The sequence below is a fragment of the Somniosus microcephalus genome, chromosome 12, assembly GCF_052327205.1.
Source record: "Somniosus microcephalus isolate GS21.2 chromosome 12, FLI_Smic_1.0, whole genome shotgun sequence".
Taxonomy (NCBI): domain Eukaryota; kingdom Metazoa; phylum Chordata; class Chondrichthyes; order Squaliformes; family Somniosidae; genus Somniosus; species Somniosus microcephalus.
The window spans coordinates 169,120,617-169,137,926 of NC_140998.1; the positions used below are offsets into that span (position 1 = coordinate 169,120,617).

General features: G+C 57.0%; 1 protein-coding gene and 1 long non-coding RNA gene across 2 annotated transcripts in view; one reads left to right on the forward strand and one right to left on the reverse strand.

Annotated features, from left to right (window-relative positions):
• Positions 1-239: 239 nt before the first annotated feature.
• On the reverse strand, positions 240-16,901 carry LOC147109709 (uncharacterized). The gene is made up of 3 exons (XR_015080340.1): positions 16,719-16,901; positions 5,413-5,483; positions 240-1,339 (listed from the first exon to the last, which is right to left on the reverse strand). It is a non-coding gene; the product is annotated as an uncharacterized LOC147109709 (long non-coding RNA).
• Positions 929-17,310, forward strand: part of znf106a (zinc finger protein 106a) — a 91,920-nt gene continuing 75,538 nt past the window's right edge. The window contains exons 1-2 of the mRNA XM_086003825.1: positions 929-1,007; positions 6,082-6,143. Of these exons, the coding sequence (XP_085859951.1) occupies positions 954-1,007; positions 6,082-6,143 (116 nt within the window). The 5' untranslated portion in view covers positions 929-953. The remainder of the gene's footprint in view (positions 1,008-6,081; positions 6,144-17,310) is intronic.

Below are 17,310 nucleotides of genomic sequence, written 5' to 3' on the forward strand. Positions count from 1 at the left end.
GTGGACACATGCCTTTTCTGATTTAATTAATCCGCAAATTCGATCAGCTTTGACTGAAAACAAAGGAGACCGTCAATGCTGATGGCTCAAAATACTTCGCAGTGCTTTGGTCATTTTAGATATTTGAGCCCTGACCCTTTTCCCATTTTCTCTAGGCTACAGAAATCTACATAGATAGCCAGTTTTATGACTGTTCATCTCTCTTTGGGTAATTCATTAATACTTTAATCGCCAAGGTCTCCACACATTGTTTAATGTTTGCTAGTTAATGTTAAGTCAGAAATTGCTGCTGTTAACTTCTTATAAACTGACTCATCGGATCAGTTTAAACAAAACCCGTTACAAAACCATACATGTAAAAACCAAAGAAATAATTGAACTTGAACACAGCAGTGATATAGAGGTTTGTTGATGGCAAGTTGGGTGTTCAGCAAACTGAAGATTGGTATTCGAGCCATTGGAAAGGGATAGCGATGATTCACGAGGATTGCACTAGGTTATAGTTATGAAGGAAGTCTCAAGAAATTGGGGCTTTTTTTTTACTGGGACAGTTAAGGGGAGGGACAGGTCTAATGGGGCATTTAAAAATTATGGAAGATTTTCAGAGGATAAATTAAGAGTGGTTGGTGAATTGGTAACAAGGGGGCACAGACTGAGGATTATTACTAAAGGAAAGAGGGGGAATTGAGAAGAAATGTTTTCACACAGAGGGTTATTAATGTTCTAATATCCCTCCCCATGTATCTGGCCTCATCCATAAATTGCTCTGCTATTACTTAAAATACATCAATATTTTTCCAAAGAGATTTGACTGTGAGTTTCCACAAAAATGATAGTGAATCATTCTTCAGAAGAGGGTTGGAACTGTTCCGAGAGTACAAACTTTGTTTCCCTCCAACTTAATTTCCGTTATGTTTTTCAGGTGTGGACTTACTGCTGTCAAGCTCTCCACCATGGGAAAAGAGAGGAAGTGCATTTTGTGTCACATCACTTACAACTCAAAAACGGTAACTTTCAGTCTGTCTCTTGACAGTCATTCTCTCCTTTCTAAGATCTGTTTTCATTTCCTTCCATACTTCTTGATGGATCCACCTCCTGGGGATTCAGGGTACATCTTGGTATGGATAAAAAAGAGTTTGGCTGTAGGGTAGGAAACAAGGGGTACTTGATGGCGAGGTTCAGTCTGAGGGTGGGGTGGAAGGAGGGGCACTGAGTTGCTACCCACGGCTCTGTTAGAACCATTATTGCTCTTAGTTTACTTCAATGCCTTTGATTCAGATGTGCTCACATTGGCGAATGATGCCCAACTTGGAGGGTCAAATGGACTCTGGAGGCAGCTCTGAAATTACAGAATAAGTTGGACAAAATACGTAAGTGGGCAGAACAGTGGCGGATGGAATTTAGTGCACATCTATTACAAAGCATGGCACATCGGAACCAAAAATGGGTGACGTACTCCATGAGGGGCTAAGGAAATAGTTGAAAGACTGGGACGCTCAACATGTCCAACTAGTACAGAGCATCAATCAACAAAGCAATAGGATGTCAAACTTCAAAGTCAAAGCCGTAGTGTGCAAGTTGGAGGAAGTCGTGATCAAACTACATAGTTGACTAGTCAGACTGCAACTGAAGGTAGTTCAGACAAGAGCCACAAGGCTGTTAATCTCGGGTCTGGGTTATGAGAAGAGAACAGAGTTGCTTGGGGTTTTTAAAGCCTGAAAAGGAGGTGATCTTGCAGAGAGGTATATAAGACCATAAGCGGTATGGAAAGGGTAGATCTGGAAAATCACTTCAAACCAAACTGCAAGTGTAGGACAAGGGGATACAGGGTCAAATTAGTGAAAGGGAAATCTAGCTCTGATGTTGGGAAGTTCTTCACACAGTGTGAGCAATACAGGTGGAGGTGAAAGGGAAATCTAGCTCTGATGTTGGGAAGTTCTTCACACAGTGTGAGCAATACAGGTGGAGGTGAAAGGGAAATCTAGCTCTGATGTTGGGAAGTTCTTCACACAGTGTGAGCAATACAGGTGGAGGTGAAAGGGAAATCTAGCTCTGATGTTGGGAGGTTCTTCACACAGTGTGAGCAATACAGGTGGAGGTGAAAGCTCTGGAATAATTCTCCAAACCGTTGGATGCTGTGATAGGGGAACACATGGGGGTTGATTTTAACTCGGCCGTGAGGTGGGCTTTGAGGCGTGTGGGGGGTTAAAATCACCAAAAACGGGGGGTCAGAACCCCCCCTCCGCCCGGCCTGGTTCCCGACCCCGAGCCATTTTAACCCAGGCGTGTCTGATGGTCCCGAATCAGTCCCGCCTCCAACAGGCGAGACTGGTCTTTAAGGCCCTTAATCAGCAATAATTGGCCTTCATAATCCCATTTTAACAGGCCCTTGCATTTTTAACCCTTTTCCCACGTAAAACATGCCTGGTGGGGATCACGCTTGTGTAACCTGGCGTGAGCACTATTGGCTTGCTGACTATCAGCTGCAGGTCAACCATTTAAAGAGGAGAATTGATCAGTCATCATTTGCAGGTAGCAGGACTTTGTTGTTTCAGGCCTGGGGCAACTTTTACCAGGCTTAACCACACCTGTGGAAGGTTGGAGCCTCACACACATCTGCAGTGTGACCTCCTGGGAAACCCCGCTCGCCACCTTCACTCAGCGCTTCCTCAACGGAGGCATATACCAGAAGCATGGGAGCCATTCATTTCCTTCCCTTCTGGGCATTAGATGAGCTCGAACACCAGCCGCAGAACCAGGAACAACAGCAGTGGCAACAGGAGCGCCAGGCTGCTGCTCACCCACCTGAAGCTGCACAGGCCAGAAGGGGCCAGCGCTTGGAAGTGGCTTGAGAGCACCTTGCTGTACATCAGGGGGCCATGGGGACCTGTATCTGCACTGGCAGTCCTACTCAGAAGGACTTCCATGAAGGTCTGGTTTCTCTGTTCAATAGATGCCCATCGCTCCTCAAGCGATGTCATTCTATTATGAACACTCACCATGTTTTCCATACCCTGGTGACTTATCACCTCCATGGAGGTTGCCATCCTTTCCATGGTGATGCGTTAATGCACCAATGACTCCACAAAGGCTCTGCTCATGTTCGCTATGGACTCCTCCATTCGCTCCACACTCACATTGACCCTGGAGACAAAACCTGCCAGAGACTCCTGCATCTGTTCCTGGAGTTCCAGCCCCGCTGATCTTATGGATGGACCCAGAGGCAGAGGGTCGACATGCAGCTGAGCTGAGCTGGCAGAGTCCTGCGCCCTCCGACTAGCACTCTCCGCTGCTGTCCCTGGCTCCACAATCTGCTGATGCTCACTTGTGAGCTGAGATACACCAGGTGACAACACTACTCTATGCCCCGAAGGTCCCACCGAGGTGTGAGTGTCTGTGCTGGTGCTGGGTGTGCTGAATTCTGCTGACACTGCACCCTCCGAGGTTGCAGATTCCTCTGGGGAGTCTGGAAGCTCGGGCTCTTCCTTCTGGACAGTGAGGACGGGGGCTCTCGATGGTCCTGTGGAGGAGTAAAGGAAAGATTTGAGATGTGAGGTCAAGGTTACATGCACATTGCATATTGCAGATGATCATAGGTCCATCTGTTATAGCTTCAGAATCATTATCAGCGACTCGTGCAATGTCAATGAGAGAGATGGAAAACGATTCTGTCACCAGCTTGCTGTGATGCACCCGTCTGTCTGTCCGTCCCCCACTTGCGCCTCATCCTCCAGTCCTACGATCTCCAGGACCACCACCTCCCAGGGGGTGAGCTGGGCTACTGATGGTGGCCCTCCTCCTGTCCTTGCTCGTTCTTTTATTGTGAGCTCTCTTTTCCTGCAATGAGGGAGACAAGTGGAGTTTGAGTGAGAATGAAGGAGTGAGCGTAGAGAATTCACAGCATAGATGCTTAGAAGGAGACAAAGATGGAGTGAGGTGGCAAGACCAAGGGCCCTCCCTGTGTGTTGTAAGTTGTTTTCATAGCATCAGAGTGATAGGGAGTGTGAGGGCTGCATAGTCGAATAGTTATGTGAATGTGAGCATAGAGAGAGAGAGGGAATGGGTAAGGGTGCATGGATGTCAGTGTCAAGTGGGATGTGGAGGAAGAGATTGCTAAAGCTGAGTGCTGGTGAGGAGAGGCAATGGAGATCAGATTGAGAGTGATGGGAACTTCATACTCACTTTTCCAGTGTGCTGAAGGTCATGAAATCTCTTCCTGCACTGTATCCAGGTTCTGCGGGTAGCCGATAAGGAGTTGACCTCCTCTGCCACTTGCAGCCACGCAGCCTTCGTGTGTTGGGGAGGCATCTTCCTCCCTGATGAAGGGAAGAGCACCTCCTTGTGAGCTCTTGCTCCCTCCACTAAAGCCTGCAGGGCAACGTCATCAAAACGGGGTGCAGACCTCGGTCTTTCTCTTGCCATTCTGCTTCCAGCTCAGTGTATCAGCAAATGCCAAAAGGTTGGCAGCCTGCAGACTCTAAATGCAGCAGCAATAATGATGTCATATTATGCGACTTTCTGACTGGAAATACTCATTTGCCAAGGGCTCCCACACGTTGGAAATCAATAGGCCAATTGAGTTAAAATTGCATCAATCTCACCCATTTAGATTCGTGTGGGAAACACCAAATTCGGGGAACCCGACAATTCCCCGCACCTGAGTTAAAATCGACCCCATGGTGTTAGATTGGATGAGCTTAAATGGGCTGAATGGCCTTCCTTGTGATGCCCTGCCGTTGCTGGGGAAGCCTGCTTCCAGAATGCACTGCCTTTCAGTTGGTCACGAGGGATGTGGGAACAGCAATTAATTCCAAAAATCTCATTCAGAATTGGACTGCAGTGGTTCAAGAAGGTGGCAACTAGGGATGGGCAATAAATGTTGGCCTTGTCAGCGATCACTACATCCTGAGAATGATTGGCCCAGAAATTCGTGTCGGGGGCTTCCCGCGGGTGCAAGCCCCCGACCTACACTTACTTAGCGCGCCGGCAGTTGAGGCCTGGGCCTGCGTGGATTTCCTCTCTGTGGCCCGGTCCAGCTCCCGGCGCGCTGTGCTTGCGTGTCCCAGGGGCGTAGTTAGTGCGATGCGTCCGCTGGGATCACGTGAGCCATGGGCAACCAATCGGAGGAGGGAAAAGCCCATTCATAAGATTGACCGATAGACCTGTCAAACTTATGAATACTCCGGCCCCCAAAACAGTAGTTAACCTTCAAATAATTTTTTTTTTTAAATCACACTTTTTAAATAAACTATAAATAACATTAAATAACTATTTTAAACAATAATTTAAATTTTTGAAAAAAATAATTTTATGAAAAAACAGGGCTAAAAATACACTTACCTTACTTTAAAGTATTTAAAAATAATAAACCTGTGGAAAAAATGTTTTAATTTTAATTAATTGACCACTTACCTTTTAAAATGAAGTCCTTACGCCTGGTTTTTACATTTCTAAAATGTAGAGGCCTTCACGCACGGAAAAACCTGTATAAAAAAAAAAAAAAGGAAGTTCAACGCGCACGCACAGACTCCCGCGCGCACGCGTTCGACCTCTGAACCCCTGCTCTCAGTTCCCATATTCTGCTCTCGGTTCCCATATTCTGCTTTTACCCCCCTCTCCCAAAGTTGTTGTGTTGCTGGACACCCGTTTGATGGGTATTGGGCAGTCTCCACCCAGGTGTCCATTCTTCATTTGGGAGCATAGACAGTGAATGTCAGCGGGGTAAGTACTGTGGGTTGTGGGGGGGTGGCGGTGGGTTATTAGAACTGTCCTCGCCCAACACTTTCCAGTGAGGGTTACTGGATAGTAATCAGAAGCAGGAAGTATGGCTGATTTTATTTTTCCCCTTCCCCTAACCTAGACAAGGGATTATTGATGCCAATTGTATCGAACCCAACTGAGATCAGTTAACTCCACACTGACCAGGAGTCGAGGTCGGACCATCCTGGTGTATGGTAGGGTTCGGTTTGGTTAGATGCAATCCAGGGATGTGCAGAAACAACTTCTGCTTCCAACAATGACTGTCCATGATAAGCAATCTGCAAAAGAAGGGTAGAAATGAGTTGTGTGTGTTTGTTGTAGGAGATGGATGAACACATGAGGAGCATGCTGCACCACAGGGAACTCGAGAATCTGAAAGGAAGGTAAACACCTCAAATTGCAGTTCTTTGCATGTGTAATGCCCATTTGCACTAAGTGTCTGAAAATCAATTGTCTGGAGCAGAGGATGCCTGTGTTCGAGCAACACTTGTCCGCACTCGGTGCACCATCCGAGAGATTGAAGGCTTTCCGGATCGTTGGTCACCCATTGTGCAGGGCTGGATAGCTCAGGCCTTGGATAATGTAGAAAAGGGGAAGGCGTGACCATCTGTAGGGGCAGCAGAGGGAGATGGACTCAGCAGAGCAGGGAACCCCTGAGTTACTGGGATGCTCTCATAGATACTTGGTGTTCACAGTGACAGGCGGGGTACAGGGGGGACAGGCGGGGTACAGAGATACAGGGGGGACAGGCGGGGTACAGAGATACAGGGGGGACAGGTGGGGTACAGAGATACGGGGGACAGGCGAGGTACAGAGATACAGGGGGGACAGGCAGGGTACAGAGATACAGGGGGGACAGGCAGGGTACAGAGATACAGGGGGGACAGGCGGGGTACAGAGATACAGGGGGGGACAGGCAGGGTACAGAGATACGGGGGGACAGGCAGGGTACAGAGATACAGGGGGGGACAGGCAGGGTACAGAGATACGGGGGGACAGGCGGGGTACAGAGATACGGGGGGACAGGCAGGGTACAGAGATACAGCGGGGACAGGCAGGGTACAGAGATACAGGGGGGACAGGCAGGGTACAGAGATACAGGGGGGGACAGGCGGGGTACAGAGATACAGGGGGGACAGGCAGGGTACAGAGATACAGGGGGACAGGCAGGGTACAGAGATACAGGGGGGGACAGGCGGGGTACAGAGATACGGGGGGACAGGCAGGGTACAGAGATACAGGGGGGGACAGGCAGGGTACAGAGATACAGCGGGGACAGGCAGGGTACAGAGATACAGGGGGGACAGGCAGGGTACAGAGATACAGGGGGGACAGGCGGGGTACAGAGATACAGGGGGGACAGGCGGGGTACAGAGATACAGGGGGGACAGGCAGGGTACAGAGATACGGGGGGACAGGCAGGGTACAGAGATACAGCGGGGACAGGCAGGGTACAGAGATACAGGGGGGACAGGCAGGGTACAGAGATACGGGGGGACAGGCAGGGTACAGAGATACAGCGGGGACAGGCAGGGTACAGAGATACAGCGGGGACAGGCAGGGTACAGAGATACAGGGGGGACAGGCAGGGTACAGAGATACAGGGGGGGACAGGCGGGGTACAGAGATACGGGGGGACAGGTGGGGTACAGAGATACAGGGGGGACAGGCGGGGTACAGAGATACAGGGGGGACAGACGGGGTACAGAGATACACGGGGGACAGGCGGGGTACAGAGATACAGGGGGGGACAGGCGGGGTACAGAGATACAGGGGGGGACAGGCAGGGTACAGAGATACGGGGGGACAGGCGGGGTACAGAGATACGGGGGGACAGGCGGGGTACAGAGATACAGGGGAGACAGGCGGGGTAGAGAGATACAGGGGGGACAGGCGGGGTACAGAGATACGGGGGGGACAGGCGGGGTACAGAGATGCGGGGTACAGAGATACAGGGGGGCAGGCGGGGTACAGAGATACACGGGGGACAGGCGGGGTACAGAGATACAGGGGGGACAGGCAGGGTACAGAGATACGGGGGGACAGGCGGGGTACAGAGATACGGGGCGACAGGCGGGGTACAGAGATACAGGGGGGACAGGCGGGGTACAGAGATACAGGGGGGACAGGCGGGGTACAGAGATACACGGGGGACGGGCGGGGTACAGAGATACAGGGGGGACAGGCAGGGTACAGAGATACGGGGGGACAGGCGGGGTACAGAGATACGGGGCGACAGGCGGGGTACAGAGATACAGGGGGGGACAGGTGGGGTACAGAGATACAGGGGGGACAGGCGGGGTACAGAGATACACGGGGGATGGGCGGGGTACAGAGATACAGGGGGGGACAGGCAGGGTACAGAGATACGGGGGGACAGGCGGGGTACAGAGATACGGGGCGACAGGCGGGGTACAGAGATACAGGGGGGACAGGCAGGGTACAGAGATACGGGGGGACAGGTGGGGTACAGAGATACAGGGGGGACAGGCGGGGTACAGAGATACAGGGGGGACAGGCGGGGTACAGAGAAACGGGGGGGACAGGCGGGGTACAGAGATACGGGGGGGCAGGCGGGGTACAGAGATACGGGGGACAGGCAGGGTACAGAGATACAGGGGGGACAGGCAGGGTACAGAGATACAGGGGGGACAGGCAGGGTACAGAGATACAGCGGGGACAGGCAGGGTACAGAGATACAGGGGGGACAGGCGGGGTACAGAGATACAGGGGGGACAGGCAGGGTACAGAGATACAGCGGGGACAGGCAGGGTACAGAGATACAGGGGGGACAGGCGGGGTACAGAGATACGGGGGGGACAGGCGGGGTACAGAGATACGGGGGGACAGGTGGGGTACAGAGATACAGGGGGGACAGGCGGGGTACAGAGATACAGGGGGGCCAGGCGGGGTACAGAGATACAGGGGGGACAGGCGGGGTACAGAGATACAGGCGGGGTACAGAGATACAGGGGGGACAGGCGGGGTACAGAGATACACGGGGGACAGGCGGGGTACAGAGATACAGGGGGGACAGGCGGGGTACAGAGATACAGGGGGGGACAGGCAGGGTACAGAGATACGGGGGGACAGGCGGGGTACAGAGATACGGGGGGACAGGCGGGGTACAGAGATACAGGGGAGACAGGCGGGGTAGAGAGATACAGGGGGGACAGGCGGGGTACAGAGATACGGGGGGGACAGGCGGGGTACAGAGATGCGGGGTACAGAGATACAGGGGGGCAGGCGGGGTACAGAGATACACGGGGGACAGGCGGGGTACAGAGATACAGGGGGGACAGGCAGGGTACAGAGATACGGGGGGACAGGCGGGGTACAGAGATACGGGGCGACAGGCGGGGTACAGAGATACAGGGGGGACAGGCGGGGTACAGAGATACAGGGGGGACAGGCGGGGTACAGAGATACACGGGGGACGGGCGGGGTACAGAGATACAGGGGGGACAGGCAGGGTACAGAGATACGGGGGGACAGGCGGGGTACAGAGATACGGGGCGACAGGCGGGGTACAGAGATACAGGGGGGGACAGGTGGGGTACAGAGATACAGGGGGGACAGGCGGGGTACAGAGATACACGGGGGATGGGCGGGGTACAGAGATACAGGGGGGGACAGGCAGGGTACAGAGATACGGGGGGACAGGCGGGGTACAGAGATACGGGGCGACAGGCGGGGTACAGAGATACAGGGGGGACAGGCAGGGTACAGAGATACGGGGGGACAGGCGGGGTACAGAGATACAGGGGGGACAGGCGGGGTACAGAGATACAGGGGGGACAGGCGGGGTACAGAGAAACGGGGGGGACAGGCGGGGTACAGAGATACGGGGGGGCAGGCGGGGTACAGAGATACGGGGGACAGGCAGGGTACAGAGATACAGGGGGGACAGGCAGGGTACAGAGATACAAGGGGGACAGGCAGGGTACAGAGATACAGCGGGGACAGGCAGGGTACAGAGATACAGGGGGGACAGGCGGGGTACAGAGATACAGGGGGGACAGGCAGGGTACAGAGATACAGCGGGGACAGGCAGGGTACAGAGATACAGGGGGGACAGGCGGGGTACAGAGATACGGGGGGGACAGGCGGGGTACAGAGATACGGGGGGACAGGTGGGGTACAGAGATACAGGGGGGACAGGCGGGGTACAGAGATACAGGGGGGCCAGGCGGGGTACAGAGATACAGGGGGGACAGGCGGGGTACAGAGATACAGGCGGGGTACAGAGATACAGGGGGGACAGGCGGGGTACAGAGATACAGGGGGGACAGGCGGGGTACAGAGATACAGGGGGGACAGGCGGGGTACAGAGATACAGGGGGGACAGGCGGGGTACAGAGATACGGGGGACAGGCGGGGTACAGAGATACAGGGGGGACAGGCGGGGTACAGAGATACAGGGGGGACAGGCGGGGTACAGAGATACAGGGGGGACAGGTGGGGTACAGAGATACGGGGGACAGGCGAGGTACAGAGATACAGGGGGGACAGGCAGGGTACAGAGATACAGGGTGGACAGGCAGGGTACAGAGATACAGGGGGGACAGGCGGGGTACAGGGGTACAGAGATACAGGGGGGACAGGCAGGGTACAGAGATACGGGGGGACAGGCAGGGTACAGAGATACGGGGGGACAGGCGGGGTACAGAGATACGGGGGGACAGGCAGGGTACAGAGATACAGCGGGGACAGGCAGGGTACAGAGATACAGGGGGGACAGGCAGGGTACAGAGATACAGGGGGGAACAGGCGGGGTACAGAGATACAGGGGGGCCAGGCGGGGTACAGAGATACAGGGGGGACAGGCGGGGTACAGAGATACAGGCGGGGTACAGAGATACAGGGGGGACAGGCGGGGTACAGAGATACACGGGGGACAGGCGGGGTACAGAGATACAGGGGGGACAGGCGGGGTACAGAGATACAGGGGGGGACAGGCAGGGTACAGAGATACGGGGGGACAGGCGGGGTACAGAGATACGGGGGGACAGGCGGGGTACAGAGATACAGGGGAGACAGGCGGGGTAGAGAGATACAGGGGGGACAGGCGGGGTACAGAGATACGGGGGGGACAGGCGGGGTACAGAGATGCGGGGTACAGAGATACAGGGGGGCAGGCGGGGTACAGAGATACACGGGGGACAGGCGGGGTACAGAGATACAGGGGGGACAGGCAGGGTACAGAGATACGGGGGGACAGGCGGGGTACAGAGATACGGGGCGACAGGCGGGGTACAGAGATACAGGGGGGACAGGCGGGGTACAGAGATACAGGGGGGACAGGCGGGGTACAGAGATACACGGGGGACGGGCGGGGTACAGAGATACAGGGGGGACAGGCAGGGTACAGAGATACGGGGGGACAGGCGGGGTACAGAGATACGGGGCGACAGGCGGGGTACAGAGATACAGGGGGGGACAGGTGGGGTACAGAGATACAGGGGGGACAGGCGGGGTACAGAGATACACGGGGGATGGGCGGGGTACAGAGATACAGGGGGGGACAGGCAGGGTACAGAGATACGGGGGGACAGGCGGGGTACAGAGATACGGGGCGACAGGCGGGGTACAGAGATACAGGGGGGACAGGCAGGGTACAGAGATACGGGGGGACAGGCGGGGTACAGAGATACAGGGGGGACAGGCGGGGTACAGAGATACAGGGGGGACAGGCGGGGTACAGAGAAACGGGGGGGACAGGCGGGGTACAGAGATACGGGGGGGCAGGCGGGGTACAGAGATACGGGGGACAGGCAGGGTACAGAGATACAGGGGGGACAGGCAGGGTACAGAGATACAAGGGGGACAGGCAGGGTACAGAGATACAGCGGGGACAGGCAGGGTACAGAGATACAGGGGGGACAGGCGGGGTACAGAGATACAGGGGGGACAGGCAGGGTACAGAGATACAGCGGGGACAGGCAGGGTACAGAGATACAGGGGGGACAGGCGGGGTACAGAGATACGGGGGGGACAGGCGGGGTACAGAGATACGGGGGGACAGGTGGGGTACAGAGATACAGGGGGGACAGGCGGGGTACAGAGATACAGGGGGGCCAGGCGGGGTACAGAGATACAGGGGGGACAGGCGGGGTACAGAGATACAGGCGGGGTACAGAGATACAGGGGGGACAGGCGGGGTACAGAGATACAGGGGGGACAGGCGGGGTACAGAGATACAGGGGGGACAGGCGGGGTACAGAGATACAGGGGGGACAGGCGGGGTACAGAGATACGGGGGACAGGCGGGGTACAGAGATACAGGGGGGACAGGCGGGGTACAGAGATACAGGGGGGACAGGCGGGGTACAGAGATACAGGGGGGACAGGTGGGGTACAGAGATACGGGGGACAGGCGAGGTACAGAGATACAGGGGGGACAGGCAGGGTACAGAGATACAGGGTGGACAGGCAGGGTACAGAGATACAGGGGGGACAGGCGGGGTACAGGGGTACAGAGATACAGGGGGGACAGGCAGGGTACAGAGATACAGGGGGGACAGGCGGGGTACAGAGATACAGGGGGGACAGGCAGGGTACAGAGATACAGCGGGGACAGGCAGGGTACAGAGATACAGGGGGGACAGGCGGGGTACAGAGATACGGGGGGGACAGGCGGGGTACAGAGATACGGGGGGACAGGTGGGGTACAGAGATACAGGGGGGACAGGCGGGGTACAGAGATACAGGGGGGCCAGGCGGGGTACAGAGATACAGGGGGGACAGGCGGGGTACAGAGATACAGGCGGGGTACAGAGATACAGGGGGGACAGGCGGGGTACAGAGATACAGGGGGGACAGGCGGGGTACAGAGATACAGGGGGGACAGGCGGGGTACAGAGATACAGGGGGGACAGGCGGGGTACAGAGATACGGGGGACAGGCGGGGTACAGAGATACAGGGGGGACAGGCGGGGTACAGAGATACAGGGGGGACAGGCGGGGTACAGAGATACAGGGGGGACAGGTGGGGTACAGAGATACGGGGGACAGGCGAGGTACAGAGATACAGGGGGGACAGGCAGGGTACAGAGATACAGGGTGGACAGGCAGGGTACAGAGATACAGGGGGGACAGGCGGGGTACAGGGGTACAGAGATACAGGGGGGACAGGCAGGGTACAGAGATACGGGGGGACAGGCAGGGTACAGAGATACGGGGGGACAGGCGGGGTACAGAGATACGGGGGGACAGGCAGGGTACAGAGATACAGCGGGGACAGGCAGGGTACAGAGATACAGGGGGGACAGGCAGGGTACAGAGATACAGGGGGGAACAGGCGGGGTACAGAGATACAGGGGGGCCAGGCGGGGTACAGAGATACAGGGGGGACAGGCGGGGTACAGAGATACAGGCGGGGTACAGAGATACAGGGGGGACAGGCGGGGTACAGAGATACACGGGGGACAGGCGGGGTACAGAGATACAGGGGGGACAGGCGGGGTACAGAGATACAGGGGGGGACAGGCAGGGTACAGAGATACGGGGGGACAGGCGGGGTACAGAGATACGGGGGGACAGGCGGGGTACAGAGATACAGGGGAGACAGGCGGGGTAGAGAGATACAGGGGGGACAGGCGGGGTACAGAGATACGGGGGGGACAGGCGGGGTACAGAGATGCGGGGTACAGAGATACAGGGGGGCAGGCGGGGTACAGAGATACACGGGGGACAGGCGGGGTACAGAGATACAGGGGGGACAGGCAGGGTACAGAGATACGGGGGGACAGGCGGGGTACAGAGATACGGGGCGACAGGCGGGGTACAGAGATACAGGGGGGACAGGCGGGGTACAGAGATACAGGGGGGACAGGCGGGGTACAGAGATACACGGGGGACGGGCGGGGTACAGAGATACAGGGGGGACAGGCAGGGTACAGAGATACGGGGGGACAGGCGGGGTACAGAGATACGGGGCGACAGGCGGGGTACAGAGATACAGGGGGGGACAGGTGGGGTACAGAGATACAGGGGGGACAGGCGGGGTACAGAGATACACGGGGGATGGGCGGGGTACAGAGATACAGGGGGGGACAGGCAGGGTACAGAGATACGGGGGGACAGGCGGGGTACAGAGATACGGGGCGACAGGCGGGGTACAGAGATACAGGGGGGACAGGCAGGGTACAGAGATACGGGGGGACAGGCGGGGTACAGAGATACAGGGGGGACAGGCGGGGTACAGAGATACAGGGGGGACAGGCGGGGTACAGAGAAACGGGGGGGACAGGCGGGGTACAGAGATACGGGGGGGCAGGCGGGGTACAGAGATACGGGGGACAGGCAGGGTACAGAGATACAGGGGGGACAGGCAGGGTACAGAGATACAAGGGGGACAGGCAGGGTACAGAGATACAGCGGGGACAGGCAGGGTACAGAGATACAGGGGGGACAGGCGGGGTACAGAGATACAGGGGGGACAGGCAGGGTACAGAGATACAGCGGGGACAGGCAGGGTACAGAGATACAGGGGGGACAGGCGGGGTACAGAGATACGGGGGGGACAGGCGGGGTACAGAGATACGGGGGGACAGGTGGGGTACAGAGATACAGGGGGGACAGGCGGGGTACAGAGATACAGGGGGGCCAGGCGGGGTACAGAGATACAGGGGGGACAGGCGGGGTACAGAGATACAGGCGGGGTACAGAGATACAGGGGGGACAGGCGGGGTACAGAGATACAGGGGGGACAGGCGGGGTACAGAGATACAGGGGGGACAGGCGGGGTACAGAGATACAGGGGGGACAGGCGGGGTACAGAGATACGGGGGACAGGCGGGGTACAGAGATACAGGGGGGACAGGCGGGGTACAGAGATACAGGGGGGACAGGCGGGGTACAGAGATACAGGGGGGACAGGTGGGGTACAGAGATACGGGGGACAGGCGAGGTACAGAGATACAGGGGGGACAGGCAGGGTACAGAGATACAGGGTGGACAGGCAGGGTACAGAGATACAGGGGGGACAGGCGGGGTACAGGGGTACAGAGATACAGGGGGGACAGGCAGGGTACAGAGATACGGGGGGACAGGCAGGGTACAGAGATACGGGGGGACAGGCGGGGTACAGAGATACGGGGGGACAGGCAGGGTACAGAGATACAGCGGGGACAGGCAGGGTACAGAGATACAGGGGGGACAGGCAGGGTACAGAGATACAGGGGGGAACAGGCGGGGTACAGAGATACGGGGGGGACAGGCGGGGTACAGAGATACGGGGGGGACAGGCGGGGTACAGAGATACGGGGGGGACAGGCGGGGTACAGAGATACGGGGGGACAGGTGGGGTACAGAGATACAGGGGGGACAGGCGGGGTACAGAGATACACGGGGGACAGGCGGGGTACAGAGATACAGGGGAGACAGGCGGGGTAGAGAGATACAGGGGGGACAGGCGGGGTACAGAGATACGGGGGGACAGGCGGGGTACAGAGATGCGGGGTACAGAGATACAGGGGGGCAGGCGGGGTACAGAGATACAGGGGGGACAGGCAGGGTACAGAGATACAGCGGGGACAGGCAGGGTACAGAGATACAGGGGGGACAGGCGGGGTACAGAGATACGGGGGGGACAGGCGGGGTACAGAGATACAGGCGGGGTACAGAGATACACGGGGGACAGGCGGGGTACAGAGATACGGGGGGACAGGCGGGGTCCAGAGATACAGGGGGGACAGGCAGGGTACAGAGATACGGGGGGACAGGCGGGGTACAGAGATACGGGGGGACAGGCGGGGTACAGAGATACAAGGGAGACAGGCGGGGTAGAGAGATACGGGGGGACAGGCGGGGTACAGAGATACGGGGGGGACAGGCGGGGTACAGAGATGCGGGGTACAGAGATACAGGGGGGACAGGCGGGGTACAGAGATACAGGGGGGACAGGCGGGGTACAGAGATACAGGGGGGACAGGCGGGGGACAGAGATACAGGGGGGACAGGCGGGGTACAGAGATACAGGGGGGACAGGCGGGGTACAGAGATACAGGGGGGACAGGCGGGGTACAGAGATACAGGGGGGACAGGCGGGGTACAGAGATACAGGGGGGACAGGCGGGGTACAGAGATACAGGGGGGACAGGCGGGGTACAGAGATACAGGGGGGACAGGCGGGGTACAGAGATACGGGGGGACAGGCGGGGTACAGAGATACGGGGGGACAGGCGGGGTACAGAGATACAAGGGAGACAGGCGGGGTAGAGAGATACAGGGGGGACAGGCGGGGTACAGAGATACGGGGGGGACAGGCGGGGTACAGAGATACAGGGGGGCAGGCGGGGTACAGAGATACACGGGGGACAGGCGGGGTACAGAGATACACGGGGGACGGGCGGGGTACAGAGATACAGGGGGGACAGGCGGGGTACAGAGATACAGGGGGGACAGGCGGGGTACAGAGATGCGGGGTACAGAGATACAGGGGGGCAGGCGGGGTACAGAGATACACGGGGGACAGGCGGGGTACAGAGATACACGGGGGACGGGCGGGGTACAGAGATACAGGGGGGACAGGCGGGGTACAGAGATACAGGGGGGACAGGCGGGGTACAGAGATACAGGGGGGACAGGCGGGGCACAGAGATACAGGGGGGACAGGCGGGGTACAGAGATACAGGGGGGACAGGCGGGGTACAGAGATACAGGGGGGACAGGCGGGGTACAGAGATACAGGGGGGACAGGCGGGGTACAGAGATACAGGGGGGACAGGCGGGGTACAGAGATACAGGGGGGACAGGCGGGGTACAGAGATACAGGGGGGACAGGAGGGGTACAGAGATACAGGGGGGACAGGTGGGGTACAGAGATACGGGGGGGGACAGAGATACAGGCGGGGTACAGAAATACAGGGGGTACAGGCGGAGTACAGAGATACAGGGGGGTACAGATACAGGGGGCAGGTAGTGAAAATCCAGTTGAGATATGGACGTGTTTGAACCTGCTTGCGTTGCCTGAGCTGTCGGCCATCTTGCCAGTTAGAACTCCCAAGTACGGTGCCCTTTTAAAACCTCTCCTCCTTAAGGCAGCAAAAGTGAGCTGCTTTAAGGCAGGAAACAGAGGGTACAGCAGATGTTAACACCACAACAACTTTCGCGTTTGGTGTTGTATAACATCAGCGAGAAAAAATGAAGCCTCTGGTGTCTCCAAATAAAGCAGTGTTTCATACAGCACATCCTGGCAGCTGTCGCAGGATCCACCCACTCAGGATTCCAGGCAATGCTGCTAAACCGGGCTGGCTGCAGTTATAGGCCTACCATTGGTGGCAGCTCCCTGCTGTCAGAATTAGCAGGGGACGCGATTAAATAAAGAAACTGTTACCAGGGCTGCTTCACACCAGCTGACCTGATGTTATCTGCCTGCTAAGCATGTGCTTGGAGTCCTGGGTGACTTTCACTCTCCCTGTTCCCAATCGGGGGAGTGCAGTGACCTCGGTGCAGGGGAAGGCAGCAGAAGCATGGCCTACCGCAGCTATCGAAGATAAATGTTAAGTTAAAGGAACCGGGGATGGTGTAACCACCCCCTGATACCCT